Source organism: Gymnodraco acuticeps, unplaced genomic scaffold (genome assembly GCF_902827175.1).
Source record: "Gymnodraco acuticeps unplaced genomic scaffold, fGymAcu1.1, whole genome shotgun sequence".
NCBI lineage: Eukaryota > Metazoa > Chordata > Actinopteri > Perciformes > Bathydraconidae > Gymnodraco > Gymnodraco acuticeps.
Genome location: NW_022990557.1, coordinates 6,855 through 29,125, shown reverse-complemented (window position 1 = coordinate 29,125; position 22,271 = coordinate 6,855). Strand labels below are relative to the sequence as shown.

The 22,271-nt window shown below is 44.2% G+C and overlaps 1 protein-coding gene and 1 pseudogene across 1 annotated transcript; one reads left to right on the top strand and one right to left on the bottom strand.

Moving 5' to 3' along the window:
- Positions 1–11,444: 11,444 nt before the first annotated feature.
- LOC117553475 (olfactory receptor-like protein COR3) lies at positions 11,445–13,060 on the bottom strand. Its single transcript, XM_034227408.1, is given in 2 exon segments — positions 11,445–11,484; positions 12,003–13,060. Coding segments are annotated over 2 exon segments (585 nt in total). The 5' UTR covers positions 12,548–13,060.
- Positions 13,061–20,187: 7,127 nt separating this feature from the next.
- LOC117553481 lies at positions 20,188–22,033 on the top strand (annotated as a pseudogene).
- The last annotated feature ends 238 nt before the right edge of the window (positions 22,034–22,271 follow it).

Below are 22,271 nucleotides of genomic sequence, written 5' to 3'. Positions count from 1 at the left end.
TTTTTATTTTACCTAGATGACCTCATAGTCATGGCCGGGTCCAGGGAACAGGCAATGCTTTGCACAGCACAATTGATCACACACCTAACCAAGAAAGGCTTTGCGATCAATTGAGAAAAGAGCACCCCCATACCTCACCAACAGGTGTTGTAGTTGGGAGTGGTGCTCGATGCAGGCGTGCTACGCGCCACCCTGTCGGGGAGCAGAAGTGCGTCCCTTCTCCGGGCGGTTCACAGGCTGCGACAGGGGGCGACAGTGACAGCTTTAACTGTCATGCAGACTTTGCGTTTCATGACGGCTGCTCACATTGTGGTCCCACAGGGGTTACTGCATATGCGCCGCCTGCAGAGGTGGTTCTCCAGCTTGCGTTTGGATACCAAGAGGCACAAACGGCGGCTGGTGACCATCCCCCCCTCAGTGGAGGGCAACCTCCGTTTCTGGGGGTCTCCCGGGCGCCTCCGGAGGGGTCTCCACTGGGACGGGTAACCTCCTTCATCACAGTGTTCACGGGAACAGGATGGGAGGGACCTGCCTGAAGAGGGCTATAGGTGGGCGCTGGTCTCTAACAGAAACACGACACAGCAACCTCCTAGAGCTACGGGCGGTAGTGTTAGTCCTCCAGCATTTCATGCCCCTAATTCAAGGGAGACATGTAATGGTCAGGAGCGACAACAGCACCACAGTGGCTTATATCAACAGGCAAGGCGGATTCCGCTCCGCCGCCTTGTTGGCCACAGCGGAGAGGCTGTGGTTATGGGCTTCAGAGGTGGTGTTAGCCCTGAGAGCCCTCCATATCCCGGGACTGGAGAACAGGGGGGCCGACCTCATGTTGAGGGGCGGCCTCCTGCCAGGCGAATGGACGCTTCACCCAGAGGTGGTGAAGCAGATCTGGGCCCAGTTCGGGAGAGCGGAAGTGGATCTGTTTGCCAGCCGGCACAACAGCCACTGTGCCCTGTGGTTCTCCATGGCCCTGAGCGACGACCTGCCCTTGGGGGTGGACGCGTTTGCACACGAGCCATGGCCAAGGAAGCTGCTATACGCCTTTCCACCGCTGCGTCTCATTCTCCCTCTCCTGGGGAGTGAGGCGAGAACGTCTGTCAGTCATTCTGGTAGCGCCGGATCGCGTTGGGGCTCTGTGGTACTCAGAGATGACACAGATGAAGGTGGGCCAGCCCTGGGCAATCCCCCAGTTCTGGGGGGGGTGATGTCTCAAGAGGCAGGTGCAATCGGGGCGTTACCCTCTCTGGGCCGTCCTCTCCAGGCTTGGCTCCTGAGAGGGACAGGCTGAGACAGGGTGGATTGTCTGACAGCGTTATTCAGTCTATCCAGGCAGCTAGAGCTGGATCCACCACAGCCTGTTACAGGCCAAAGTGGCTGGGATTCCAGCGATGGTGTGAGGAGAGGAGAATAGAGCCCCTATCTTGTGAGTTGGGCTCTGTTTTGTCCTTTTTACTGTTATTGGTGGACAGAGGACTAGCTCATTCTACTATAAAGTGTATGGAGCAGCCATCTCGTCCTGTCATGAGGGATTCAACGGCAGGTCAGCCTTTTCTCATCCACTGATGTTGCGGTTTTTACAGGGGGTCAGGAGGCTGCGCCCAGTAGGGCGCGCCTCCACCCCGCAGTGGGACCTGCCGTTGATGCTCGAGGCTCTGGTCACAGAGCCATTTGAGCCTCTAGAGCTCTCCTTCCTGAAAGCACTGTCGTGGAAGACAGCTTTGCTTCTTGCCTTAACGTCAGCCAAAAGGGTGTCCGCCTGGCAGGCTGGCTTTGCGGAGGCATTGCATACGCCTACGAGCAGGCAGGGAGAGCCTGTCCCACGGGGGTCCGTGCGCACTCCACACAAGCTGTGGCTGTGTCGACAGCTTTATTCAACGGCGTGAGTGTGGAGGATATATGCATGGCGGCGTCTTGGTCAACGCCAGGTCCCTTCATAAAGTTTTATCTCTTGGATATGTCTGGCTCTTTCTCAGCGTCTGTGCTTGCTGGGGCAACACAGGACTGGTGAGGAGGGGGGGTGGGGCTGTGGGTCAGTGGGCACCTGACCCCCTCCCCGGGCGTAAATGCGCTTACGTTTCTCCGGACTCCTGGAGGGTCGTGGGGTGACGTAATGTGCTTTGGGCCCTTACAGGGCTAAAGGGCTCCCCTCGCCTGCCTGGGGGCAGGAGGAGGAAAGCCCTCCATACTATAGTCCATACACACTCTGCACGGGGTCAGTGTCTGAGTGTGGGGACATAGGGGGCACTTGCATTCTCCCCGTGCTCTTTAGGGACTCAGGAGAGAGGGTGCATAGTGAACCCATACAGCTGCGGACTTTCCCTGTCTGCCTATAGGCGGATGCAGGGGAGCCCTCAGCACTGTTTTCGAGCACACTTTTTTGCGAGGCAAGCGCGTCAGGGTGTGCTCTATCGGCCGCAGCCTGGACTTCTCTACGGTTACAACCAAGGGAGAGGTGAATGAGGCGCAGCGGCCGCTAAAGCCGGTCAGGGACAGTGAGGTGGAACGGTGTGCTGGACGACAGTGCGTGCATACATCGGGGCTCCGCCCACTGTACCCATAGAGTCCAGTAGCGGGCGGAACCTGTGAGAGATAACGCCGGGTTACAATACGTAACCCATCGTTTCATCCCTCCGAATCTATTTTTCTATTCTTCTATTCTATCTTTATATAAAATAAACGTAAATGCAAAGATGAGGATATGTAAACGCAGGGCAGATGAATAGATTAAATGAAACTCGAAAAATACAAATGCAAATATTGTAAAATTAAGGAGGAGCAAAACATTCTGTGATTTAGCTACACAATTTGATGCAGACATTTTTGATTGGAATTGAAATGTTGTATTAATCACTGATCTTCATCCGTCGTTCACTATAAGGCAAGCAGGTTCATGTTGCTTTAGGGTTTTGGTGTGACTGTGTCTAATATCATATTTGCATTGTTACACATTAATATATTCAAGTAAGGTCACCTGAGGCTCACTGGGTTTATTTGGTACTAGTTCAACTGAAGGTTGACTTCATTACAGATGTTTTATATCAAACATGCAGCCTGGTGATGCATAAAGTGAAATAATACATGACTTATGGTAAATCAATAATCGGTTTGGCCATAACACAAACCAGCCAAGGTGAACACCTCAGGTCACACAACAACAACTCTGTTAAGGCAGTGTTATATGAACAAATCAAGAAGTCAGAGAGAGGGTTGCTCATGCCTAGTAACTTCAAACACATCATCTTTGATTAGACTCTGTCTATGAAAACGATAAAACTGTTTAATCTATTAAGAGGAGTTAAAAAATGTTTGTTTATGTTTCTCAAATTCTGCTGCCACAAACCTCAAACAGAACTGGAAGGAACAGGAGACACAAGTATTCCTTTCATAAGAGGTTATCATAACTTAGTTTGTTTACTGAACTTCATGGTCTTTCAAGATCTCCCTTGTTAAAGGCTACACATAATGCAAAATGCACTGGCTAATGGCTTTGCAAGATAAATATGTATCCATGGCGTGCTAGCGACCCACAATGTATAAGAATGGACCGTCTTCTCTATTTTACTCTTGCTGGTATTTTGGGTTGCTAGCACGCCATGGATAGATGTTTATCTTGCAAAGCCATTAGCAAGTGCATTTTGCATTATGTGTAGCCTTTAACAAGGGAGATCTTGAAAGACCATGAGTTGTAGACAGGTGCTTAAAATGAGCATTTTCAGAGAATTTATAAGAACAAGAATGTGTTTTTTGAACATTAAAGTTCGTAATGATGGGCTAGTAAAATCCCAAAACACAATTGAGAATGTGCATGATAAGTCCCCTTTAAATCATGTTACCAGGTAAAAGAGTTTTTTAGAGTTTTCGGCCCACTTACTGATATGTATCTTGTTATGAACGCATTCTAAACATTACATATCTGTAACAATCAGAAAAACCTTTTCCATCAAGGAACTTGTGGAGGAACTGGGTCTGTGGGCCTGGGTCCACCAGGAAGGAAGCCGCCTCATGATGATGAAAAGACGATGTGAACACATCTTTGGGGTTCCTCGTCACATAGATGACCTGCAGTGATGACATGACGTCAGACCCTTTCCTTCACACATACTGTCTGTGATGCGTTTATCACATTGAATCTGATCCACCTTAGTTGATAGGTTTACCTTTGGCTTTACTTCAAAGAAAGATGGTGGCATCATGTTGTACTGGAAGTGTGTAGTCAACAGTCGTGGAGAGGGCCTCTGTTCAAGTTCGAGGGAGGCGGTCTGGAATAACGTCATCCATTTGACGTGGATCATAAATATATCAGCAATTAAACAACATCTTACATTTCTTTTCACACAATACGTCTCCTTGCAGTATCAACACTAATTCGGCTGACTTTTATATTTGATCCAATTAGATAGGCTGTATTTACACCATAACGGTGCAGAGCTGATAGAAAGGGACACCTAGTGGTGAAAGGGCCTCGTTGGAGATTTCTCATTTTCTTCCTGGGTACTCTGACGTGGGGATACCCAGAGGCCACACCCTCTGCCAGCCTTTCACGAAACAAAGCTTCCCAAACCTTTCAGCAAAAGTATTCATTGTTGTTTGTGTATTTATGATGCTTAAAACAAACAAGGTATCTACCACGACTGTTTAAATGGGTAAACGTTTTTCAGACTGCTAAGTTGGGATCGCGGAGAAATGCTCTCCGCGATCCCATTTTCAGAGCGTTATAAACCTTACTCAATATCAAGCCACACTTATTGTTTTAATTCGGCTGTGAGTGTTTGTGTGCTCAGGATGAGTTTCGCTTGTTCTTGCTGTATTTGTTTCGCCCTGTCTGCTCCTCACATCAGCACCTTGACCATAGGGAGCAGTTCATTGGCTTAGAAATCTCTTGTCATGTCAGAACATGTTTAAAGAATAGAGAAACTACAGTATTTTATGAACATCCACATTTAATGCACCATTGCAGTTTGTGATTCAAATATGTTTCTAATTAAACATGCAGTTGTAATAATTTCACTTCCTGAAATAGTGTACATTTTTCAGGGCTTTTGATTCCTTAAAGGCCTTCTTAACTACATTTGATATGTTCCTCTGGCTCCATCTAGGCTGCATGCTCAACATGTCACCACCGACTTACAAAAACCATCCTGATAAACTTTTAATCATTCCTATTTTTATAGCAAACCAAACCCAGTAGAAAACAGGTTCAAAGCCTGTCATCGGCCTTAATGCACAATTATTTTAGACCAGTTGGAAATAAATACAGATAGTTCAACCTTAAAACAAAATGATCTTCCAGGAAAGCAGCCCTGTGAGATGTAACTATAGACTGTACGTGACATCAAAGAATCTTGCTGGGACTATGCTGTCACCTTCTGGTGCAGAAGTCAAATGGCTCAAAATAAACTCATGAGTTGCTTCTAAATACTCTCTCTGTACACACGTGGACTTACATGTTGTTACAGTTACAATATTGTTTTAATATTGTCTGCTTATCTGTATTATTGTGTTGCATTGTTGGAGAAGCCTGTGACCTAAGAGTTTCAACGACATAATTACTCTGTAGCTATGTTAGTTTGACAATAAAGAACCTTGAACCTTGAGCTACAAACCTCAACTAATGTGGTTTGTAGATTTCAATCTTTTGGATTCAGGATTTCAAGGGATATAACTTTCACATTTTGGTTTAAGAAATAATTGTTGAATCGCATGTGATTTATTATATTTTCTTCTGTTGTTTGTGCTTTCACCCATTCTTGTCTTGAGGTTTCTCATAATATTGCAATATGTATGTAAAATGGGAAGGGGTGTGTCACAAGTATTTGCCACTAGATGTCACTAGACAGGTTTTGGATGCATTGGTTCTGTCGCAGCTTGATTACTGTTTTGTACTTTGGTCTAGTGCTGCAGAAAAAGACTTAAACAAATTAAGTGGCAGCCAGGTTGATGCCAGGTGGCAGGAAAGAGTCTCATTGAAGAGAAACACAGATCACTCTTCTCACGCTCACAGTGAATATGAGAGACAAGTAGGCTGACTAAAAAAACAAGGGTGTGCCGCGTGAATAGCACATCTTGTCAATGCAAACAGACCATTATAGCACCGTTATAATTAATGTTAAACCTGAGATTCGACTAGAGAACAAATACATAATAGAATAAAGGTCATGGGATCTCGGCATTGCACAAACAAACAAATCTCATCTTTAAAATCAACATTTACCTTCACTGGTGAGAGAAAACAAATCCCATCACAGTTCATTTGTGGGACTTTTACCTTTCTAGTATTGAACAGACAATGAAAAATACATAACATATGAAGAAATACGATTATGCAATCTAATTTATAACACCCGCCATCACGGGCCACGGACTCACTTTTACAATTAATTAAAAGGAAACCGGATCTGATTTCGGTACGGTATACCGTAGCCACCAGTAACCGGTATTTCGGTAATACCGGATACCGGTATGCATCCCTACTAAGAGCAAATAGTTTATGCTGCCTACGTTTCTTTGCTCTCCGTTATAGAAGCATTGAGATCCATGTTTTTAATTATTATTTAAATGTTTTTCTCTCTTGTGTTGGACTTGAAGCTTGTGACATGAATGAAAAGGTGTTGCTGTTTGCCGGGTGGGAGAAAGGGAACTTTGAAAATGATCGAAGGGGAGTATGGCGGTATATACGGTGAATATAAAGTCATTTGGGCAAAGATGGAAACGTGCTTTAAATGCTGAGCTTGAAATGGATGTGTAAGAACCGTAACACTAGATATGATTGTTCTCAGGGACATTTTAGCTTCCATTTTGTTTTGTTTTACTGGTTTGAGTCTTTTGTGTTGTCCCATATGATGCAAATAAAATAATCAAATGTGAGAAAGTACGGTATGTTCCTTTTAAAAATGTCTTAAAGTAATGTGTTGTGTACAGTACCATTTCTGTGATGTATAACGACATATAACATGATAGAAGGAAAACACCTTTTTCCACATTTGTTTAAGTCACAAAGAAATGTCTTTTGTCTAATTGTGTGTAATGTTACAGAAAATGGCGAAACACAACTAACTAATTTGACATTTTGGTAAATTACTAAAGGTGAAGATGTGACAGGGTGGAGGCTTTTAATCGTTTTCTTTTTTAAACAGACGGAGGGCGAGATTTGGTACAAGTCCATCAGAGAAGACCTCTTTTATACTTATTGTATGTTTATTGTGTACATTATGAAAAATGCAGAACATTGAGTGCAAGTGACTATGAAATAAGACCTTTGTGTTTTGTAGAAAGGTTGTATCTACCTGTGCTTGGGTGGAAGTTCTTGTTGATGATCAGACAGGTTCCGATGCAGGGATAGTCCATCTTGCAGCGGTAAGGGTCACTACAGCTGCGGGGGGCCGAGTCTCACTGCTGCCTGCAGGCTTTGCACCCAACCTAAAAATACACACACACACACACACACACACACACACACACACACACACACACACACACACACACACACACACACACACACACACACACACACACACACACACACACACACACACACACACACACACACACACACACACACACACACACACACACACACACACACACACACACCCATGTGAAAACAGGGATGGATACTAAACAGGTCTACCAAACAGAGGCCCCATTACCCAAATACCCATTACCTTCTATTTAACATCTACATGCTCCCCCTCGGTGAAGTCATCCGCCAACAGGGTCTCAACTTCCACTCCTATGCCGACGACACCCAACTCTACATCAGCACCAATCCATCATCCCAGCTACCCCCACCGTCAGTAGTCAACTGCCTCCACGACATCAAAACCTGGATGTCAACAAATCTACTGAGACTCAATAAAAACAAAACAGAGCTTATGGTTGTGGCCCCAAAAACACTACTCCGGAAGGTCGGAGATCTCCTCCTCACCATCGATGGCTGCTCCATCCACCCTTCCCCTGAGGTTCGCAGCCTGGGCGTCACTCTGGACTCTAGCCTCACCTTCAACTCCCACATCAGGTCAACTGTCAAAACTGCGTTCTTCCACCTTCAAAACATCTCTAGACTCCGGCCCTCTCTCCCGACCCCGTTGCAGAAACATTCATTAATCTCCTCACGCCTGGACTACTGCAATGGAGTCCTGTTCGGGGTCACCAGCAAAGCCCTGGACAGGCTCCAGTACGTCCAGAACTCTGCAGCCAGGCTCCTCACCCACACTAAGCCCTGGCAACACATTACCCCCACCCTCATCCACCTTCACTGGCTCCCGGTCAAGTCATGCATCCAGTACAAACTCCTCCTGCTAACCTACAAATCTCTCCACTCCCTAGCCCCTCCATACATCTCTGACCTCCTTCAGCCCTACACCCCCTCTCGTCAACTGCGGTCCTCCGACAACGGGCTGCTCTCCATCCAGCGCTCCAAGCTAAAAACCTTTGGCAACAGGGCTTTCAGTGTCGCAGCTCCCACCCTCTGGAATGCTCTCCCCTCTGCTATCAGGAATGCCGACTCTCTGGACACCTTCAAAAAACACCTCAAACACCATCTGTTCACCCGGGCCTTTGGCCTCAGCTAAAATGAAGTAACCAGCAACCGCTTTTTTTTTTTCTAACCTGTGTATCCTTGTGACTATTATTATTTTGTTGTTTTATTTCCCATTGTAAAGCGTCCTTGGATCTCTTGAAAGGCGCTATAAAAAAACAAATTATTATTATTATTAAATGATCATAGCCCTTCTTGGCTTCACCAACAGAATGAAACTAAAAGAGCTACGTACAGAAAAAGACTCAAAATAATCACAAAGCAACAACAGAGAAACAAAGAAATACTACAAAGAGACACCAGACGACTTTAAAGAGTTAAACAGATGTCAAAGAGACTCAAAACTATTTTAAAAAGACAACAAATACTTCAAAAACACAAAATAATTGTAAAGAGTTACAAAGACTTCGAGAGGAGGCCGCAGCAAAACCTCGCCTTTGCCTGACCCGGCTAACGCTACTCGAGGGGTGGCTGAAGCTAACGCACTCGACGCCGAACTTTTACAAAGAATGATGGACTCCCTGAAAGCCGACATTATTGGCAAAATGTACTCTTTGTCTTCCAGCCTACGCTCCGAGATCACCTCTGTCCGAAAAGAACTAAAAGAGTCAATAGGACCATTACAAGATAAAGTCGAGCAAACTGAGCTTGAGCTTGAACGAGCTGCTACGGACCATAGCGGCCGGATAACGGAGCTGGAAGCTACAGTTAGCATGTGTATACATCGGGGCTCGGAGCCTGTGAGAGATTTAACGAGGGGTTACGTATGGTAACCCTTGTTATATAAGCACAGGCAGAGCCCTCTACTCTGGGCACTGTCTGTCCTATACCGCTCGCTGAAGAGAGGTGTTGGAGGCGGTCAGGAGGCGAGGCCTCCTTTTATACGGTGAGATGCGCGCGCATTCAGGTAGGCCCGCCCCGGGGCCGGCTACGTCTATAGAAGTCTCAGTAGGTGAATGCTCGCATGATAAGGTAGTACCCATAGAGTCCAGTAGAGGGCTCCGCCTGTGCTTATATAACAAGGGTTACCATACGTAACCCCTCGTTAGAGATCAAGATTTTTATTATTTTATTTGTTACTTTTCACTTTAGATTTTCTGAGCAAATGTTCTAGAGACCCAAAGCTGTATCTACAAATGTTCTGTCTTCATACAGGTCAAAACGTATACAGCTAAATATGTCTGTACATCTTGGATATTAAACGAGATGTCCACTTTTTTTATCTTCAGACAACCCTCAGATTATTTTGCACATTTGTACACAGAGCTACCAGACTTCTGATGTGCAATAACTGCCGTAGGGTTGTCGGTTCAAGTCCCCGCACAGATCTAAAAATGGAGTGTGGACTGCTACTGCTGGGAGAGGGCCCTCAATAGCTATACTAGGATGGGTTACAAGCAGAGACCACATTTCACTGTGTGCTTTTTAAATGTATTTGTGACCAATAAAACTCAGACATGTGGTACACACTACAGGAGAATAGGGTAAACAATAAACTAACAGATATCACCATGAACCCCCCCCCCCCCCTCATTACGGACATTAACACAGTTATCTTTTACATTACACGTTTTCTGACATGTCATGTTTAAATATGTTCATGAAGAGTTATAATGCTAACTTTTGAGGAGTTTGTTTCCCTAAAGTGATGAAAACTGTGTGTGTGTGTGTGTGTGTGTGTGTGTGTGTGTGTGTGTGTGTGTGTGTGTGTGTGTGTGTGTGTGTGTGTGTGTGTGTGTGTGTGTCAGACACAGACAGTAAAACATAATCCTAATATGGATTTTGGATGTTTGAGTGGATTACAGAAAACATCATTAAGTCCCACTTTATTATTATTGATGTTAATTATTATAACGTGTTACATCATATTATTTTGCATTACTCTGTATATTATATAACCATGTATTAAATGATCTTATAAAGTTGTTGTTAATGTGTTTGCTAACAGGCCAAAGTTTCTCTCCTCAGAGGACTAAGGAGAAACCTTTTTTGTTGACCGCCTCGGACCAATTACTGAGATAATCACCTCAGCTACTCAGCAGCTCAGGTGAGTGTGTGTTGTGTTTGTGACAACAGAGCCCCCCCTCCCCCGCCCCCCCCCTGAGACTCACTGTGACCACTGGGTCATAATTAGCTCTTTGTACACTGGCTGTAGTCGGAGAGGGGGGGAGGGGCTCTAATGACCCTCATTACATCAGCTTCTGTGGACACGGCTGTGATCTGAACACTTAGCATCATATTACTGAGAGGCCAACACACACACACACACACACACACACACACACACCACACACACACACACACACACACACACACACACACACACACTAATAGACACACACACACACTTTCCAGTCTTACCTAGAGACGCAACTAAAACTAGACTTTTTTGTATTTGCTAAACGTTTATGTGGAAGACAGAAAATATTTAGCTGATTCATGATTTTGGGGGGGGGCCCTAAAGACCCTCATTACATCAGCTTCTGTGGACACGGCTGTGATCTGAATACATTGCATCATGTTACTGAGAGACACACACACACACACACACACACACACACACACACACACACTCTTCAGGTCATTTCTGATCACTTTGTCACCACATGTTGACCTCTTGACCTTAGAGTGTAAAAGTTAATGCTCTTTTGAACTCATCGTGAAGATTGCTCATCTTACGATTGTTTATCGTAATAAGACAACACAGATTGGATTGCGGGAAGAAGAACTTGTATTTTCAGTTGCTCTTATTATTGCTATGTAGGCTTTTGCTTTTGTTGTATACTTTATTATGGTGGGTAAATATGATCTGTGATTCTTCTTTGTAATTGTTAGTATCTGTCTCTGAGGGGGCGGCTGTTAAAGCTGCAGCTTCCTGATCTCTTCTGTCACAGTTCTTCATTTTTCATCATCTGTATTTGATGCAGTCTTTTATGTGCGCAAACAAACTGATTCAAGTTTACAAACACAACACAACACCAACAAAGAGTCAACAGCAACACAAAGCTGTTTGGCATTGGCAGAGAAGATCTGGCACATTATTCGTGGCGTGACCCACACACTCAGCTCTGCTTCTCATCCCACAAACGCTTGTTCCTCACAAATGTGGCTCCATTGAAAAGAGAAATAAACAGGCTTTCCAACGGTATGAAATGTAATGCCAAGAAGCATTGTGACAAACAAGTAGTCGTCTACCAAACACACATTTCCTGACTTGTTGTGCTTTGTTTAGTAACTCTTCGCCCAACCCAGGTAACATTAGTGTGATTTGATCCGACACAACAACAATTGAAGGTGTTTAGAGGTTTCTTTCACGTTCAGTCCGTATATGATTGGGTTGAAGACGGAGTGATAGGAAACTATTTGCAAAGTCAATATCAAACGTGTCATTTTGGGAATATTGAATCCTAGAGGAATTATAACAAGATCTAAATCAGATAAACAGGGAAAGCTGATTAAAACCAACAGGTGGGGTCAACAGGTCTGTGCAGCTTTTCTCCTGTACTCTCTACCATTCTGATATGATAGTATAAGTCTCCTGGTGTATGTAAAAAGTATGAAGATAAGAGGCAGAAGGGACACATTTACCAACATGAGCACTCCATATACAGAGAGAGCGCTCGAGCTCACACGCTGAAGATTGTAAATTGAATTGTTACAAAAAATCCCCCTAATAGTAAAACTGCAGAGTTTGCTATTAGAATAAAGAATGCATCCCAATGCAGTCTCACAAGTCGGCAGAAGCCAAGACAAAACCAGACAGACATCGACAGTTCTTTTCCTCACGATGGTTGAATAATGCAGAGGTTTACAGAGAGACACGTATCTGTCGCAGGCCATGGCTGCCAGCAGTGAACACTCTGAAAAGGTCAAAGTCATATTCATCACATTTTGAAACAGACGGGCTCGATAACATATGATCTGTTTCTCTGATAAGAAGTCAATCAGAAGCCTGGGGTAAATATTGGTGCTATAAAGAACAGAGTCAATCAAAAAAGCTGCAATGAACATGTACGTGTGGTGCAGTGGGTTGAGCGTTGGTGTTCGTATCAGGGGGTCACAGGTTCAAACCCCGCAGCAGTCAGCTGAGACCCTTCACCCCAAAGTGCTCCTGTGGGGATTGCCCACAGTATTGAGTATGTGAGTCGCTTTGGATAAAAGCGTCTAACAAGTGACCTGTGATGTAATGTACATAGGCTCATGAGGCTTTTGTGAATAACAGGGTTCATACACTTCTCCATGACTTCTCAATGACCTTTACCTAATTTTCCATGACCAAAAAGAATGACCACTGAAAATGGTTTATTTGAACATGGAACAGGAAAATAAGGTCTGATATGAAACATGTAGTGCCGATCTAAAACAAATCAAATAGTAGGCTTACTAGCTTCTACTCGCTAAAGCAACTGCAGTCAGGGAGGCAAAGTCATCAGGTATGAAAAAGGTGACAAGGACCCGACCCCTGACCCCACGGAATATCGGTTTAGGAATAACAGAGGAGTTTAGCAGTCAGAGCGACTAAAGCAGCAGGTCATAATAACAGAAACGCCAAAGAGTCACATCTAATAGAAATATATAAAGCTTTTATTTTAATTGTGTAGCAGTCAGTTTATCATTCTGGCAGCACTGTTGAGTAAATGTATTTTCATGCCTCTGTGCAAGGCTTAGTCTTTCTATCTGTATAGCCAGTGGTGTAAAGTAACTAAGTTCATAAACTCAAGTACTATACTTGGGTACAATTTTGAGATACTTGTACTTTAAGTATTTCAATGTTTTGCTACTTTGTTCTTCTACCCCACTACAGTTCAGAGGTACATGGTGTACTTCTACTCCACTACATGTATTTAATCCCTTTAGTTACTTTACAGATGTGGATGAATGATGTGAAATATAATCAAGTGTTAAATCAGACTTTAGTTCCACCTGGAGTAAATCCTCCAGCTACCCTGCAGTATACAAAGTCATTCAAACTAGCTGCACCTTCACCAGCTTTGAGAACACTTTCATGATCAATCATTATAAAACATATCATATATATTATTCTGAAATGGACCAATCTGCACAATGCCTACTTTTACTTTATTTGAGAATACTTTTCTACTTTCACTTGAGGAACATTTTGAATGATTTTACTGTAACAGAGTATTCCTACACTCTGGTACTTCTACTTTTACTCAAGAACAATATCTGAGTACTTCTACTTTTACTCAAGAACAAGATCTGAGTACTTCTACTTTTACTCAAGTACAAAATCTGAGCACTTCTACTTTAACTCAAGTACAAGATCTGAGTACTTCTACTTTTACTTAAAAACAAGATCTGAGTACTTCTACTTTTATTAAGTACAAGATCTGAGTAGGCCTACTACTACTAAAGTACAATATCTGAGTACTTCTACTTTTACTCAAGTACAAGCTCTGAGTACTTCTACTTTTACTCAAGTACAAGACCTGAGTACTTCTACTTTTACTCAAGTACAATATCTAAGTACTTCTACTTTTACTCAAGTAGATCTGAGTAGGCCTACTTCTACTTTTACTCAAGTACAAGATCTGAGTACTTCTACTTTTACTCAAGTACAAGATCTGAGTACTTCTACTAAAGTACAAGATCTGAGTACTTCTACTTTTACTCTAGTAAATATCTATACTTATACCACCTCTGTTTATAGCCTATGAAAAAAACTATTAGAAAACGAAGGCTAAAGCTAACGTTAGCAGATAGTGACAATGTATGCTAGCTAGCTAGCTCAACGATTCCTTAAATAATATTGCGACAGAAAAACGTTCCAGTTCACATCACGCTCTGCCGCTCTGCTCTGAACACCTGAACGGCCCGTTCTAACAGCTGTTCACCAGCGGCTCAGTCCGTGCCACAGTGACTCCGCACAGTTAACGAACGCACCGTAGATAATGTAGCTGACCCTCATCCCGGAGCAGCAGAGTTCAGCCGACAGGCAGGAAGACTCGAGCACACAGCTCGCCCTTCATATATTAAAAAATAACACCATGCGCGTCATGATGGCACCTAACAGCTCGCGACCGCAGATTATTTCGGTGATTAGATCAAATGTACATTATATTTGACGCAACTTTAGTTACATTTCCATGACTTTTCCAAAACTTTGGGAAAAATATCGTTTTCCATAACTTTTCCAGGGCCTGGAATTTGCATTTTGAATTTCCATGACTTTTCCAGGTTTTCAATGACCGTACGAACCCTGGAACAACAATGATGCACACAGTAGTGGAATTACTGCAGATGATCAGAACATAAACATGATCACAAAATACAGATATCTATATCTCTGCACTTCCACATGCCCATCAAAAGTGATGTCACATTGAATTGAGCATCCATCAGTAATGCAGGCAGATCATATGTTCACTCTCATGAACAATACCTGAACAGTCTCTCTTGCAGTAACATGCAAGCTGTGATGCAGAGTGCTAATGCTTCACACAAAGAGTGACAGACAGTGACTGAGTCTGTGGGAGGTTTTTTATCTGACTGCTAACTCCTCTATGGATCTCATTAAACTCCATCAACACGTGAAGAGCTTCAGCAAACTGAATTATACTGAATACAAAGGCAATGTTTGATGTAACGTGGATTGATCACGTTACTGTGAGAGTTAACTGTAAATTAGGTTAAATTGTTAACATAGGTTCAGGAGCATGGCCACGCCTAAAACTCCGCCTCGAACCACGGCCACCCCTATTTATATCCGGCAAAACTTCCGGCCACTGCTTGTCTCCATCCTTTCAAGGACTGACAGCCAGACCGTGATTCACGCCGCGCGTCGTCACGGTTCAAACAAGCTAAACGCTACCACGAGAACATTCAACTCACCATGGATCCCGAACTGCTGATCAACTCACCGGAGTCAGACGAAGATCTCTTCGACATCGGCTACCCGCCATCCACGTTTCAGCAGTTGGATCTTAGCCAAGCATCCAAACGGAGCCGCGGGCGCTCGGCAATCAGTGTCCCACACACCAGCCGCCACCGCTCCCACTCAAGCTCCCCCAACGAGACACCTCCAACTCCAGACAGGTCCCAGGCTTCGTCTACTCCGCCAGCGTGGGCAAACAACCGGGGCCACAACAGGCACAGCCAGCTCCAATCTCCCCACCAACGGCAGCCTGCCTCACTAGCAGCCCCCGGCCACTAGCAGCCCCCGGCCACTCGCAGCGGCGCACTCGACACGCCTCTCGGACGGAGCCGCACTCCGAAACGGAGCCCGAACTCAGGAGGTGGACAGTCATTCAACTCCAACGTTTCCTGAGAGAAAACGGCATCGACTTTCACCGAAATGACAACAAGGCTAGACTGTTCAACCTCTACAAAGCCTACAGCAGCACAACGGCAAGACCAACGAGACACACAACTCTTCCTGCTCCAGAGCCAACCACCGCGCGGCGCGCGCACCACAGGTCGTGACGTCACAGTAACCCGGGGGGGCCATGCTACATGCTAACCCATTAGCCGACTCTTACCCAGTACCTTCTTTTCCCAACTGTTCTATCCTTTCCCCCCATCCCTACCCCATCCCTTCCCCATCCCTACTCCATCCTCCCTGTGCAACCAGCTAAACTCTAGCCACAGCAACACCACCCATCCAGCCAGCCTCCACAGTCTATCGCCCTTCCCCCGTGTCCCCCATCTTGCGCCAACAGATTCTCCTAGGTAACTACGTAGACTTGGCTCAGCTACTACAGCCATCAATCATCGACACTAGCCAGCCCAGGGAAATGCAGACCAACTTCGGTTTAGTCCAGCTGCGAAATCCATCACCTCTGAGGTCTAAGGACTTAACCCCCGCAGAGTTCGCCCTAGCTTTTTCCCTTTACCGCGACGTCATGTGCTCAGTCTATCCCACACGCAGAACCGAGTTGGACGACCTCCTCATAGAGCTCGACATGGCCTTACACTTCGGAGACTCAGGTTTTTACACCTACCACGTCCACTTTGCTAGCCAAGCCGCCGGCCGCATCAAGCAGTTCAACCAGGGAACATACTGGGGCGCTCTGGACTCCGAGCTTTACTGCCGCATCTTCGCAGCACGCGCATCCCTCTCTTGTCAATTATGCGGAGCCCCCTCCCACCCGGCCTCAGCGTGGTCAGTCAGCGCCCCGCCACCCGAGCCGCCCCGCTCACTCCCCTTTCCTTCAAGAGGCAACGCCTCAACCTTCAACCGCCTGTCACCTGCCGCACCCCCACCTCCCATCATCTCTAGGCCCGCAAACGAACGTTAACCAACCAACGGCCCCGTTTAAAAGGGCGTCAACAGACGCGGAAGGCCAATCCTCTACCAGAGAGGCAGGATGGTGCGCAACAATTTCAATGACCTAGGCTGCTCTCTTTCCAGCTGCCGCCTCATGCACATCTGCTCTTTCTGCGGCGGCGCTCATGCCAGGAGCACCTGCCCTCACAACCCAACTACACCAGCAGATTGAATAGCACGGCACCTCAGCACAACCGTCAAGATAAGCAACTTAGCTACCGCCTCAGTGAATCATCCAGATAGTTTGTTTACTTTCTCACCAATGGCTTCACCCATGGTTTCCCCCAGGCATAGCAATACTGCCTGACACATCTCACATCTGCCACAATCTTCAGTCCGCTTTAACAGAACCTCACACCTTCGACACCTTACTGGCCAAAGAAGTCAAAGAAGGATTCATGATAGGCCATTCGATAGTCCCCCCTTTCCAGTATCCGCATCAGTCCAGTAGGCATAGCTACTCGGAAATACTCCGGGAAAAGAGGCTCATAATAGACCTGTCTTCTCCACACGGCTCAGCCATCCCGAGCATTAACAGCGTCATTCCAAGCCCAGACTTTTCGATGCAATACGCAAACATCGACCACGCCATCACCCTCATCTGCTCAGCAGGCCGGGGAGCATGGCTCTCTAAGGCAGACATCACCAGTGCACTCAAGATCTTGCCTATTCACCCAGACTCCTGGCGTTTCTTTGGAGCGTACTGGAAGGGAGCCTATTACTTCTCAGTACGCCTCACATTCGGCTGCAGAAGCAGTCCCAAAATCTTTGACTCCCTTTCAGAAGCTCTGTGCCGGATCTTGACAAACAACCACAGACTCCCCTATGTGCTCCATCTTCTCGACGACTTTCTCACTGTCACTCCACCATCCTCACCCCCCTGCCACGGGCTGAGCACACTCATACAAACATTTTTCAGACCTTGGCATTTCTCTGTCTGAAGAGAAAACCTCAGGGCCTACAACCTCCATTGAGTTTCTAGACATCACCCTGGACTCAATGTCTTTCCAGGATTCTCTATCCTCAGAGAAAGTACAGCGCATCACTCTCCTCTTGTCAAACTACTTATAGGCAGACAGATGCACAAAACGGCAGCTGTTAGCCCTCCACGGCAAACGACTCTCTCATATTCACACTCCGAAGGAGTAAAACGGATCAGCTGGGAATTTCTTTACCCATCCACATCTTTACATTACATTACATTACATTGCATTTAGCTGACGCTTTTATCCAAAGCGACTTACAATAAGTGCGTTCGACCAACAAAATACAAACTTGAAGAAAACAGAATCATATAAGTACATCAGGTTTCATAGAGAAAAACATTTAAAGTGCTACTCAACTGGCTTTAGGTAAGCCAGTCCTTTATTAGTATATAAGTGCTTTGTTAGTAATTCTATCGCTCGAAGTGGAGTCGAAAGAGATGATCTTCCGCCTGAACTCGTATCCCAGCCCATACGAGCCACTAACCAAATACCTCAGCGCAAGGTACGATGCACACGCAACGCCCTCAACTCTTTCTCACCGAAACAGAACGGCCACACGTTTCTGGTTCCAGAGACACTTTCCACAATGTGTTGCTTATTTTGGGGATATGTTCAGAACATTATTCGAGCCATTCCTTCCGCATTGGCGCAGCGTCCACAACAGCTTGTGTGTGTGTGCGTGTATGTGTGTGTGTGTGTGTGTGTGTGTGTGTATGTGTGTGTGGTGTGTGTGTGTGTGGTGTGTGTGTGTGTGTGACAGACAAAGACAGTAAAACGTAATCCTTAATATGGATTTTGGATGTTTGAGTGGATTACAGAAAACATCATTAAGTCCCACTTTATTATTATTTATGTTAATTATTATAACGTGTTACATCATATTATTTTGTATTACTCTGTATATTATATAACCGTTTCTTATATTAAATGATCTTATAAAGTTGTTGTTAATGTGTTTGCTAACAGGCCAAAGTTTCTCTCCTCAGAGGACTAAGGAGAAACCTTTTTTGTTGACCGTCTCGGATCAATTATTCTGTGGACACGGCTGTCATCTGAATACATTGCATCATATTACTGAGAGGCCAACACACACACACACACACACACACACACACACACACACACACACACACACACCACACACACACACACACACACACACACACACACACACACACACAACACACACACACACACACACACACACAGGTGTTTGTCTCTCAGCAACGTCTGCATCCTAGCAGCAGACCTATAGTGTCCAGCTTCTTCAGAGTGGATCATTACAGGGGAGGAGAGCTTCCTCTCATCATGTCAAAGCTCTCACTAACAAGCTGAGTCACATACACTGTTTTATTGTTAGTTCCCACGTTGAATCTTAAAACATAATTGTTGATGGTTGTTTCAGTTGTCTAACTATTGTCTGTAATAGTTGTCCTCATTATATTGAATGCTTTCAAGGTTATCGTGCTGATCTGAACACAAGTATAACATATGTAAATGTTCCTACACTTTCAGGCATGGAATCAGTAAGTCAATAATGATTCTGTATGAGTGTATTTCAATGTACTGATGTACTGAGAGTGTTGAATTCATTGAATATGGTATTCTTATGCAAGCTTATGCAAGCATTGATTAACATGGTGTATATGCTATGGATTATTCTCACTTACATTATCCTTCTATGTGATGATGCTATGCTGGCTGGGGCACGTTTAGCCTTTTTTTCAGGTCTTCCTCTCCTTCCTTTACCGGTTGGTCTTTGAATGCACCTCTCTTTTTGCTTTAGGTGCAAACACAAACATTTGAAATCTGAGTGAAATACTGTTTCAATAAGTGAGAGATGCCAGGATTGTGGTGCATGTAGTTTATGAGAAGGTCTTAGTTTGTGTACATCACTTCTTCGGTTACTTGGAATTGATATTTACTATTGTCAGGTCCAGCTGTGAACGTTTGCCGTTCACATGCATGCAGGTTATTGTGGTTTTTAGTATTGTATGTGTTGAATTAGGACATGTTGCAGTTATATTCCGTCCTTTTATCCAGATACAGAAAGCCTGAGTAAGTCTGTGAACTCCTGTTTGAATAACTGAGACAGGCCAGACCTTTGCTGCATGTAGTGTATGTGGAGGTGAGATATTCCCAGCACAATATTGTCACGTACAACCCTAGGAGATTTTACAATTCACATGCATGCATGCAGGCTGATTTTGTATTAATATATGAATATTGAGTAACATAACGTTGTTTTATTGTTAGTACCTGGACACAGGTAGATAATCATACTGTATACATGTGTATACTGCTTCTGCATGCAAGTATTTGTGCACATATATGCATTTAAAATAAGGAAAGAATATATTCTCACTTATATTTGACTTACTTCAAATGAGATGATATTGATTATTGTCTGCTTGTGACCTTTCCTTAAGTCTTGCATCTCCTTTCTATAACTCTTGTTCTTTCTATGAATGTGTTCTCTGTTCAGGCCGACTTGCAAACATGAAGGAGGCAATGTGTAGGAGTGTGAAATAATGTTTAAATCAATGTGAATGACCATGTTGGTGGTTCATGTAGTTTATGAGACTTTTTTCCTGCCCTTCATTTGTGTGCTTCTCTTCTCCAGCTACATGAAGCTAAATTCAATATTGTCAAGTGCAAGTGTTAGGAAGGTTGTAATTCACATGCACGCAGGCTTATTGTGTTTTTGCATTACTGTTGGTGTTGAATTACGACATTTTCCTTTGAACATTTCCCTTATTGTGCATTTATATTCCCCCTTCCTTCGCAGATATAGAGAGCCTGAATAAGTCTGTGAACTACTGTATGTGGAGGTGAGATTTTCCCAGATGTTATATTTAACATACAACTGTTGGAGATTGCATGCAGGCTGATTTTGTATTAATATCTGAAATGTAGCTAACAGCATCTCATTAACAGTTCCTGTATTGTTCCTCTCTTTGGAGCAGACATGAAGAGCAACAGCAGCCTGAACCCTCCCTACTTTCAGTTGACTCTGTTTGCAGACTTTGGGCCCCTCAGATACCTGTTCTTCATCTTGTGTCTGTTCATCTATGTGACTATAGTCTCTGCTAACATGGTCATTATTCTGGCAGTGTTCCTGGAGAAGTCTCTGCATCAGCCCATGTATATTTTCATCAGCTCTCTGTGTGTAAACTCTCTGTTGGCTCAGCTGGATTCTTCCCCAGGTTCCTGCAGGACATCGTCTCTGACTCTCATTTGGTCTCACGTCCATTATGCTTTATTCAGATGTATGTTATTTACACCTATGCTTCTGTGAGATGACATCCTCACCATCATGGCCTACGACAGTTCATTGCTATCTGTCAGCCCTTACACTACCACAGTAAAATGACCTTCAAATGGGTGCAGGTTCTTGTACTCGTTGCTGTTTTCTACCCAGTGTTTGCGATGGGCTTCTGCCTCTATCTTACTGTTAGATTACCGCTGTGTGGAAATAAACTGAACCGGATTTTCTGCTCTAACTGGCCTGTGGTGCAGCTCTCCTGTGTGGACACCACTCCAAACAAAGTCACAGGTTACTTTCTCACTGTGACCACCATCTTCATCCCCTGTTCTTCGTCCTGTACACATATCTACAGATTCTGCTGGTCTGCAGGAAGAGATCGTCTCAATTCAGAGGAAAGGCATTACAAACCTGCCTGCCTCACATCATCTCCTTTTGACCTACTCCATCTCTCTCTTCCTCGAGTTGTTTGACTCGATTTGAGGCTGATCAACTGAATCCAAGCATCGCAGTTATTTTGTCTTTAGCGTATCTGATCATTCCCCCCCTCAATAACCCTATCGTGTATGGCCTGGGTCTGCCTCAAATCAAAGGAGTCGTGTTAAGATTTCTGAAGAAGGGTCCTGCTGCTGAAATATAAAAGGGATATGTTGACCATGTTAGATTGTGTTTCCTATCATAATTATTTAAAGGGATACATGATTAGATAGAGATCAACATAAAGCACAACAACAATATTGTATATGCTTGATTTAACTCAGATTTGGCTTGAATTTCCCTCAAATGTTAAAATATTACTATTCTGTTAAATGTAATAGATTTAAAGTTAGAACACATATTATGTTCTGCCTCTTCATGCATATTTAAGGTCAATATTAAAATGTATTTTATTTGAACATGTCCTCATAAAAGTAGATTTGACAGGAATTCAGGTGTACTGTATGTTAGGCATTGTGATGTTACACCACTTACTGTTATTGTGTTTTAATGTTTTGTTGTGAATCATTCACCCTGTTACTATAATGAAAATGTAATGATGAGTAATATATTCAATAAACAACAGTCTACAGCCATGTGAGTCCCTGCTTTTTCACCTTCACTTAAATGCTATTGTTAGCCATTTGGAACATGTTAACCTTGAAGCATGCTAACATTAGATAATTATCAGTGCAGCTGAGGATTATGGGAATTAATAAA